Here is an 11104-nt window from a genome sequence, read left to right as displayed (position 1 = left end):
CTCAGGTTCATCATGGAGGATGATCTCGAAGAAGATGAATGGGTTCAATCGCGGTATGACCAGCTGAATCTGATCGAAGAAAAAAATTTGATGGTTGTTTGCCATGGTCAGTTGTACCAAAGATGCCTCAATCGAGCTTTTGATAAGAAAGTTCTTCCTCACGAGTATCGTGCAGGGGAACTCCTGCTCAAAAGGTATTCTACTATTCACTCAGATCCTCGGGGAAAATGGACTCCCAACTACGAAGGACATTTCGTCATTAAGAAGGCATTCTCATGTAGAGCCTAATCCTAATAACAATGGATGGGGAAGAATTGCCATCGCCAGTGAATGCAGACATAGTCAAAAAATATTATGCCTAAAAAGAAATGACAATAAAATCCTGCTAGATTAATCCTCACTAAATTAATCTAGGCAAAAATGGTTATCCCGATGGACCAAATAATGAATTGTCCATGCAAAAGTTAGGGATCAAATAAAAATATAAAGCTCGCTAAGCCGAAAACCCGAAAGGGCGACTTGGGCAAAAAGAAGCGTCCATGTGGACGAAAAGAATAGAAAATGTCCAGGAAAAAGTTAGGGATAAAGGCATTGACTATAATCCTTAAGCCCATTATGCTACAAGCTAGATCTCATATGGTCGAAGATCGACCCAATCATCGTCAATCAAACCAAGGTCTTGGGATTCATATCCTACAGTGGATAACGACCAATGTTGTAATCAATGGAAAAATACAAAAATATTTCCCTATGCCATTTCTTTTATTTCTTAATTTTTTGCGATGTCCTCTTTAAGGATGTTTGCATCTTTGTACACACCATATGTACAACTTTGTTTATGATCAATAAAATTCAGTTTCTTTCATCAATTGTTTTTGTTTCTCCTGCATTTTGTTTGTGAAATAGTTGATTTATTTTAATCACATAATGCTTTAAAATTTTGGAGAATAACAAAAGCTACATTAAGAAAAAAGTTTATGCATTGTTGTAAACTCCCGAAAGACTAAAATGGGATGACCGGTAGTTTGAAAGTTTTGCTTGAACAACTGCAGCACCTAGATGAGTGCCCGATTGGATCATGTATCCTGATATCCCTCGGCAGGGTTAGATGAATCCTTAAATAACAGTGCTAACACCTTGATATCAGGCTCTTTGGTATAATTGATGACGAGTTGGAGTTCCATACCTTGCAAATAACATCCGTCTAACCAAACAAACATTCATGCATCATGGAAATAAAGCATACGTCATGCAACATGCATATCATACTCTCACTCCATAATTTCCCCACAAAATATCAAAAACACATATGTATCTCAGTAGTATGACCGTCCGTTCAGGCAAATTTTTAGATATGTTAGTATTTAAGTAATATAGAATCTTAAGTAATATAGCATATGACCCTTGGACACTTAATAAGACTTTTTAGTAAGTTGTGGAGCTCGAGGCCTCAAGTCAGAATCTCAATCAAGGTATCCTCAGTCATACCAAGCAGTGGATAATAAAAGACACATCAAAGGTGGTCCTTCAAGAGCTTTTTAAATCAAAGTTAGAATTGTGTGGCATGAGTCTTAAGTAATATAGAAGGAATGTGACTTTAGAATTCCTATCCCCATTCTGAATATCTTTGGGTATGGGACGAATGACCCAGTTGCTCATCGTATTTACCTCTATTCATAGACTTTAGTGCGATTCAAATCATACGGTTGGCAAGTCTTTCCCTTCATAAAGTAGCAGTGCAACAAACAAAGGATGACAACAACAACTTATCAATCATGATTCAAGTTGTATGGCACGAGCCTTAACCAATAGAGAAAGAATGGGACTGGAGATTCCTACCCTCATTTTTAATGTCTTTGGGTACGGGACGAATGACCCAGTTGCTCATTATATTCACCTATATTCATAGACTTTAGTGCGATTTGAATCAAACGATTGATAAGGTCTTCATCATCACTACAAGAAGCAACACATACTCTTTTCCAACAACTTGAAAGTTAGGATGAGAATTACATGTCATGAGCCTTAAGTAGTAAAGAAGGGATGAGACTGGATCTTTCCTACCCTAACTCTGGATATCGTTGGGTGCGGGATGTTTGAGCCGTTACTCATCGTATCCACCTTTACTCGTAGACTTTAGTGTGGTTCTTACCAGATAACTATCTAGTCTTTTCCATAATCAATCACTCTTTTTGCCTCCTCAAATCATTTTGTTTTCAGCCCTAGTAGGCTGAACTACAATTTCTCTTATTTCCTTATTGCAGTATAAGGATACGTAGGTAGGAGAACCTAGTTTATTCACGAGCTACCCTATTTATTCAACACTTCATTCTTCATTCATCAATCAAGACCATCTTTTTGAGATCAAATATACTTCTCCTAGACTCCTTATAAATCCTTTTTGGACGATATAACGATAGTCCACCTCATCAATCGAGAGATATTTGGATCATCCCTAAACATTTAATTCATTCTTTTTTGGCTAAGACATCAGTTTACTCTTTGGTTCAGAGTCTATCTCTTTCATGGATCCAAGATATTATTCTTCTTTGATCTCGAACAGTTAGTTCCCTAGCTAGTGATATACTGTTCCTTGTACACAACAATACTTTCTTTTGGCCCTCGCATATACCCTTTTGGGACGATATAGCGCCAGTCCATATTGTGAATCAAGAGTTATTTGTATCGTACCCAGACATTTAACTCACTTTGTTTTTTTCCTTACCCTATAGCGGCAGCCATGCTAGTCCATGTATTGGTAAACGCCAGTTTCACTCTTTGGTTCCAAGTTCACTTTCCATTTGTGGGTTCCTTTGATACCATTTTGTTGGTGCGAGTTATACTTTTCATCACTTTCAATCTCTCTCTTTGTTCTCGTGGTTCCATGAACTACGATTACTTTGATTTTCTCATTGCACAATGAGAATACATAGGCACGAGGATGCGAATCCTCGGCGAGCATACTCCTAATTATTCCCTCTTCCGCCTTAGGGAACCATTCATATCTTTCATGATCCATTATCTAACTTCGATTGTAAACCGTTCATCTAGTGACATACTATTTCTTTGACATCGAAATACAGTTTTCTTTGGATATCCATATATACCCTTTTAGGAAGATATATTGGCAGTCCGCATTTGTACTTAGAGTTGTTTGGCTCGTACCCAGACATTTAATTCCTTCTTTTTTTGGCTAAATATTGTAGAGTGACAGCCATGCTAGTCCAAGTATCAGTTAACGATGTTTCCCTATATGGTACATATTTCATTTCTCTTATGGATTCCAATATACCTTGACCTTTGGTTTCAAACTATACCTCTTCAGTCACTTGTTACCAAAAACCCGATTCTGTGACTTTGGTCACTTCATTCCGTTCATCTCCACGATGAATTCATATTCTACCTTCATTTAGTCCATGTGATATACCCGTTATCTTTGAGCCAAATACATTATCCCTTTGTGCTCCATCTTACGTCACCTTGTGAACTAAGAGTTGTTTGGATCGTTCCCAAACACTTAATTCACCTTGTTTTTGGCATTACCCTATAGAGGCAACCATGTTAGCCCACGCATCGGTAAAAATCCAGTTTACTCTTAGGTTCATATTTTCATCCCTTGTTGGAGTTCAAACAATACAATCCTTTGATTCAATTCATACCCTTATCACAACTTATTTTCACCTCCCACCACTAGTTCTTTGAACTACGGAGCTCTGAATTCCTCATTGCACTATGAGGATACGTAGGCATAAGGGCCCCAATCCTCGCCGAGCACATATTCCTTCCTTTTCTCCCATCCTTCTACGAGTAATCTTTAGATAACACCTATTCAAGCGAGAATAATCAAAATGGTTCCATGGAGTACCATGGATGTTAGGGGTGCTAATACATTTCCCTTGCATAACCGACTTCCTTACCCACCGTATCTCTTTTCCCCAAGTTTTATCGATGTTTTCCCTTTCCTTTAAGAATAAATAAAGTTCGATGACGACTCTGTTGTATGTTCGAGCGTTGGATACATTCGGGTATATTTCCGCTAGCTTCAGCACTCTTCACATCCATCATACTAAATGGGATCCATTTAGTTAGTTTCGTGTAAGAGTGTTAGTGTGATATTAGTTATCTATCTTCTACTTACCGAGTGAGAAAAAAGAAAGAAAGGAAAGGAAATATATTTTTTAAAGGGATGCCTAACAATGTTTCAAAATCCTTCTCCTACGTATCTCTAGGTGCTATGGAGAACTCAAGGCCACATAGTTTTTGGTAACAAAGAACTACTAGGTTAATTTCTTTTGAGGATCAACCATTTAGATATATCGAGTATTTACACATTTTCTTGTTACTCGCTCTTGGAGGCGGAAACCTTTGTTTGTTTCAAGTTGATATGAATAAAGCATACTCATTTCTGAAAATGTTTTCGAAGTCGCACAAGGGAGGAAAACAAGTTTGATTGGTTGAATTATTTTTATCATGGAGATTTTGATCTTCGTGGAAAGTGAGTAAACATTTGAACAGAGATATGCACCAAGCAAGTGTTTACTCGGGATTGACATGGATGTGCTTCCATTGTCCCTTTATTCAAAGTTTAGTTCACATGTTTTTGATTTGAAGGGCTAATAGTCGTTTGGAATCCGGTGTGCTCCGAACGCTCGACTATTAAAGGGTCTAAAGAGATGTGCATCTTTTGGTCCTCTATCTTTTAATTTTTATTATAAAAAAGAGTTTTCATCAACGACTTGATGTTAGATCAAGCGTTGCAAGTTGATTATGAAAAGAGTTTGAATTAATCAGAGAGGTACTCGATGTTGCATTCAATTTGAATTTAATATGGGGAAATGATCGACGTTGGATCGAGCGTTATTTTTTGTTTTTTTCTGAAAGTGGTTGATTTTAATCTTTGAGTTAACCATTAACTAACGCAATAAGAACAAAGTAAAGAAAAGAAGTACAATTATTACACATAATATGAATGAGGATAAATTTGATGGGATGAGGATATAATAAAGCGATTAAAATACAAACTCAGTAAACAAAATGTAAACAGCAAGGAAATCAATGTAAAAATATTCAAGAGAAAGACAAGAGATAAGAAATAAACTGAACTTTAAAGTAATGAATTTTTCTCTAAGTTAAGCTAACTTAAAAGAGAATTCATGTAGGATTCTATAAGAAGTCGGACAACAAAATTTATGCGTTCAAACATGTTCGGAAGCAAAATCAAATTTATACTCCGAATTCGTAACGCAATAAAATTCAGCAACTCGATGAATCATGTACAACAATTACAAAGGTAAAATAAACCGAACTTTAAAGTAATGAATTTAGCTCTAAGTTAAGCTAACTTAAAGTGGATTCATGTAGAAATCACTTTATAACAAACCAGTCAATAAAATTTATGCGTCCAAGCGATTTCTGAAAGCTAAATTGGATTTAAGCTTCAAAATTGCTATGCAATGAAAAGTCCAACAACTCAATAAATTATGTACAACACTTACAATGATAAAATAAACTGAACAAAGTAATAAATTTACCTCTAAGTTAAGTTAACTTAAAGTGGATTCATGTATGATTTACTCTATAAGCAGTCGAGCAACAAAATCTATGCGTTCGGAAGCTAAATTGAATTTAGCTTTGAAATAGCAACGCAAAAAATAAAGGCAACAACAGCCAAATTGTTGTACATTGTTTATGGATTACTTAATTAATCGAGTAATCAATTAACAAATAAACAGTTTAATTAATTACTAATTTAAATGAATAATTAAGAAAGATAATAAAAACAATAATAACAAGAAATAAAATAAAGAGGGTGCATGTATGAAAATGGGGATGCAAAAATGAACATGGGTTTGATATGATACAAAGAACTCAAAAACCTATTTTAAATTTAAATTTAACAATAATAATAATAATAATAATAATAATAATAATAATAATAATAATAAATAATAATAATAATAATCATTATTATTATATAAAAAAACAAAAACAACATCCCCCATTAACATTGAGACATGTGGTAGGGGATGATAAAGTCAAAACTAAAATAAGTCTCTTTTCCTCATCTCTCACTATCTCCTCTCCTGCTTATGCCTCTCTTACTCACTCTCTCAAATTAATAATAGAGATCAAATAAAAATAAACATGTGGCATTGCTCTAAAGAAAGATGGAAACAAAACACATCAAAGTCAAATATTTCATCACAGTACATTTGTTTTCTCTATTCTTTCACAAACACAGCATGAACAAACATAAACCTCAAACAAAAAACAAATTCAAACCGAGTCAATCTCTCCAAATTCAAACACAAACAAAACCTTAACATGAAACAAAATTTCACTAAAGAAAATTCAAACAATTTTAAATAAGTACAATAAAATTGAAATGCAAGCACAACTAATCTTATTTTTTTTATGAACATGTTGACAAAAGAACAAAAATAAAAGGACTTAAAATAAATAAAAATAGGACGCAAAAATGCTCGGAAAAAATGCATCAAATATCTAAAAAACAAATATATTTTGATCAAATTTTGAAGTAAAAAAAGTCTGATTAAAAAGGTTCAGGCTGATCAAAATGCTACCATTAAAGTAGTCGAAAAAATAAAATGAGCATGTCAGTTTAAACTACGGGAACTGTAGATTAATAAAACTGACGTTTGTAAGCTCGATTTTGAAATCTTTTATCCGCTAATTTTACGTACATTTGAGAAATAATTCAACCGATCTGTTTGCAGATCCAAAACTTTATTCTGGTCGACACTTTAAATATTATGCAGAACGAAATGCATCTTGTGATGAGTACATAATGCAGATGTCTTTCGGATGTATCGATTCATTGATTGAGGGATCATGAACAGGTAATCAGATGCAAAGTGATCCATTCCTGGACTTTTTGCTTCTAATTCTCAGTCGTGATGATAATCAAGACCTCACAAAGATTCAGATGACAACAGTACTCTTGATTGTTGTCCCTATGGACCTCTGAAACTTAATGCAATGGAATGGATGATGCACTTAGACTAAAACACCAAATCTTTTGACTTCTTAATCAACAGATGACTGAATGAATGTCATCAAGACCAGATAAAATGCTAGAACTCATGATTTTTCATCTAAACTCTGATGAATATTTTTGACTGATGTAATGCATGATAAAACAAAATATTTACGCTATGCTGATACATATGAAAACTCAGAATAAAATTTAGAATATGACAGAAATATGGAACGAATACTCTACTGAGCTCAATTCTAAACAATATCCATGTATAACTTCCTTCATTCCTCAAAGAAACAAAAAAGGTTCCGAAAGAAACATAAAAAATACAAAGTGATTTCATATGGTATGGAACAAAAGAAAAGAAAAGAATCAAGTGGTTAAAATGGCTTTATGTATGTAAATCAAAGAAGGAGGATTAAGAGTTAAAATTGTTGAAGCATTCAATTTGTGACTAATGAGTAAATAGATTTGGACGATGTTAACTGAACAATAAGAAATTTGGGGTGAATTATCGAACAAAGGAAAGAAGATCTAAAGTGGGAAATTTTCATCCAAAGAGAACATAGCATTCTAGAACATTCATAGAGTTATAGGATATTATATTGATTTCCTCATGGCACTAAAACAACCATAAAACGAGCAATCCAAACTATTTATTACATATGTAAAAAATTTAATTCTAATGGTATTTATGTCACAATAATCTATGTTACATTACATAAAATAAAACTATCATAGACAACAAGTTTCTCAATTTCCCTAGTCTTCTATAGTACCAAACAAGGCTTCAATAACATCCATATCAAATTCCTGCATTCATATTTGGTCACAATAATACTCATATTAAAAATATTTCCAAAATTCATTTTCATTGAATAACATTAATTTTAACAAGTTGACTTACCAGATCATTAGTAGAGGTACTTTCTTTAGAAGATCCTTCCTTTGAAAATCCATTATTTCCTTGCAACTAGATATCACACAAGAAAATCATCAGAAAATATTACATTAATTCCTTAAGAGCTAACCAAGAGAAAATCTTCAATTCTAAATCTATAATAAAATATATTCAACATGAGAGTGTGATAAAAAAAACTTACCTTTTTAGAACTTTCGTTAGAATTTATTGACATGTTTTCAGTTTGAGGAGCGATTTCAATTTCATCACCACCTTTCGATAACTTGTGAAGCAAGAAATGATGAATCAAATACTTGTTATAAAAGAAATGCATGTAAACATAGGTTAAATGAATTTTGAATTCTTTATACCTTATTAACAAGATTCATGTCATTGAAGTTCAAGTCTCTTGTTAAGAAACTTGAAGAAGAAGTTGTAGGAGAACTCATCCATCCTTGTCCCTCTCCATATGAGGAAAAGCTAATAGAACTAGAGCTACCATCATATAATAGGTCTTTTTCCGGATAAAATCTATTGAAAAAATTAAATTCATTGTTTTGATTTTTGGTTGGACATGATAATCTTTGCGAATATTCAAAAGTTGGAGTGTGAAATTTGTTTGTTCTTTTTTCTTGCATAGTTTTTATTAATGGCATGGGAAGACTTGATGCAAATGTAGACCTTAACACTCTTTGTGATATTCCTCCTGTCATTCCTTTCTCATCAATATCACGAAGAAACTTGCGATATTTCTGTTAGTGTTACATGTTCGTATATTAAAATTTATTAACATTTAACACATACAAATATAACATATTAATAAGGTTCAACAATATTATATGAATATATGAATTAAATTAAGAAGAAAAACCTGTAAGTGGCTAGCTACATTTTCCCTGGTTAAATTTGGTACATTCATGATCTTCAGAATTTTCTTTGGAACAACCTCTGAATAGAAGAGCAAATAAACACAAGTAAATTCATAATATTTTATCATAAAATGTAATAAAAATATCAACAACTTAATACTAAAGTATTAAAAACTTCAAAAGTATGAAATATATTTAAAAAAATCAAAGGTTTGTAAAAAACTTACTTTCCAATCCAATTTGCTTAATTGCAAACATAAATAGATTATGAAGTTCAGGAGTCCAAACAAGCTTTGTTTTCTTAGCAACTTGAAAATCTCCTTCTCCTTCTACTTGATCTTTGTTATTTATCTTTCTCTTGGATTGGTTATTTTTACTCTTTTGTTCTTCACTTGTTGAAAATAGGCTTTCAAAGAATTGTTTTTCTTCTTTTGCTTCCATGACATATTTCCAAATGTTTTTGAAGTCTTCATCACAAAAAGGTTTTGCAATGAAATGTGTTGCTCCATTCTTTAAAATATTGAAGATTACATTTTCTTCCTTGTCTTCGGACATCACTATTTTAAAAAAAATCAATTATTTAAACATATTATACATTTATACTACTTTCGCAACTATTATAAATAAATATTAATTTTATATTTATTCAATAATTAATATATTTAATCCTTAAATTTTTCACGTTTTATATAGATTAATCACAATTTAATAAAAACAAAATAAATAAATGTTCTATTTAATTATGATTTAATTTAAAAGATATTTTATGAGTCTTAATTTAATTATCGTCCGATCTTAAATTTTTTAAATTTTTTATACAATAATATATATTTAGACCATATACACAAGTTAAACAATGATTCTAAAATGTAATATTACTTTAAAAAAATTGTAAGGTTGATTAAATATGTAAGAATGGTACTTACTTATTACGGGTATATGAAATTCATTTTGAATTAGCTTTAGAAAATCAAAGCCATTTATTCCTATTAAGTTGAACTCTGAAATTATGATATCAAATAAGCCTTTAGATCCTTGGAGAATTGTCAAAGCTTGATCAGCATCTTTAGCCGTTTGAACTGAAATTCAAAATAAAAGAAATAATAGTTTATTAATAATAAAATAAATCACAACAAATCGGATTATATATCAAAGGAGAATAAGATATTTTTAAAGTTGAAATATAGAGAAATAAAAACATTAATAAGCATTTCAAAGCCTAATAAACGTTACTGCCGGATTGCTACTCCTAAATAAAATAGAGTCTTTGTTTACTTATCTCATAGTTAAATCTCAACTAATCTATTCAGATCCTCTTAAAAGTTAAGGCAGTATATATATATATATATATATATATATATATATATATATATATATATATATATATATATATATATATATATATATATATATATATATATATATATATATATATATATTATAGATTTTCTTTTAAATTTCAACTAAATTTTCATATGTTTTGAAAAATGTACAAATCCATAAAATCATAATAGAATAAAATGCTTAAATTAGGCGATGGTTAAATAAACAAGACACATACCTTTGGATTTCCATGCCATGAGTAAATTGGCAATTAAAGCCAAAGAAACAGCATCATGATCCACAATCAAAACCGTGATGTCAAAATTTTCACAATTCATTTCACAATAAAATTATATTTTAGATTTTCTTACAAGTGTTACTCAATAAAAATATAGTCACACTGGGGGAATATATATATATATATATTTGAAGAGAATGAATCCCTTATTTTGATTGGTTTGTATTTTATTTTTTATTATTATTTATTTAAACTCAAAACTTATTTACAAAAGAAAAATTAAAAGTATAAAAATAATTCAAAAGGGAAAAAGTAAAAATATAATTAATGATAAAGAGGCTTTTTCTCACATTTTGGTAACTATGGGCTGTGATACAGAGTGCCCCTCCTACATAAGATTGTCTTATCTTTCATTTCTCTTAATTCTTGACACTTTAAATTAATTAAATAATAATGAGCACTAAATAACATGATATTATATTCAACAATAATTTTATTATTTATTTTCACTTTTATTAAAAGGTTGATCAAAGTCAATTTCACAATTTATTTTATATTTTTTCAGTCAACTAATTACAATCAAAATCATATGTATATATGATTTTATATTTTTTTAAATAATTTAACGGTTATGAATGATTAAGTGTGTAAAAAATTTATCACGTTATTGATATTTTGTGTCATATATAAATTAAGTAAATAGAACTATTTTTAACGATTTAAATATTATTATTATTATTATTATTTTGACAATATTAATTAAATATTATATT

At 31.0% G+C, this 11104-nt stretch overlaps 1 protein-coding gene across 1 annotated transcript; it reads right to left on the bottom strand.

The window, feature by feature from the left end:
• Window positions 1-7621: 7621 nt before the first annotated feature.
• LOC127115544 (two-component response regulator ORR21) lies at window positions 7622-10476 on the bottom strand. The gene is made up of 8 exons (XM_051047063.1): window positions 10332-10476; window positions 9697-9849; window positions 8998-9327; window positions 8773-8849; window positions 8273-8653; window positions 8104-8184; window positions 7908-7973; window positions 7622-7813 (listed from the first exon to the last, which is right to left on the bottom strand). Exons 1-8 carry the CDS (start codon window positions 10429-10431, stop codon window positions 7763-7765), a joined length of 1239 nt encoding a protein of 412 aa, XP_050903020.1. The 5' UTR covers window positions 10432-10476; the 3' UTR covers window positions 7622-7762.
• Window positions 10477-11104: the final 628 nt, after the last annotated feature.

Source organism: Lathyrus oleraceus, chromosome 1 (genome assembly GCF_024323335.1).
Source record: "Lathyrus oleraceus cultivar Zhongwan6 chromosome 1, CAAS_Psat_ZW6_1.0, whole genome shotgun sequence".
NCBI classification, from domain to species: domain Eukaryota; kingdom Viridiplantae; phylum Streptophyta; class Magnoliopsida; order Fabales; family Fabaceae; genus Lathyrus; species Lathyrus oleraceus.
The sequence above is the reverse complement of the archived record's forward strand: the minus strand, read 5'-3'. Positions and strand labels throughout refer to the sequence as shown.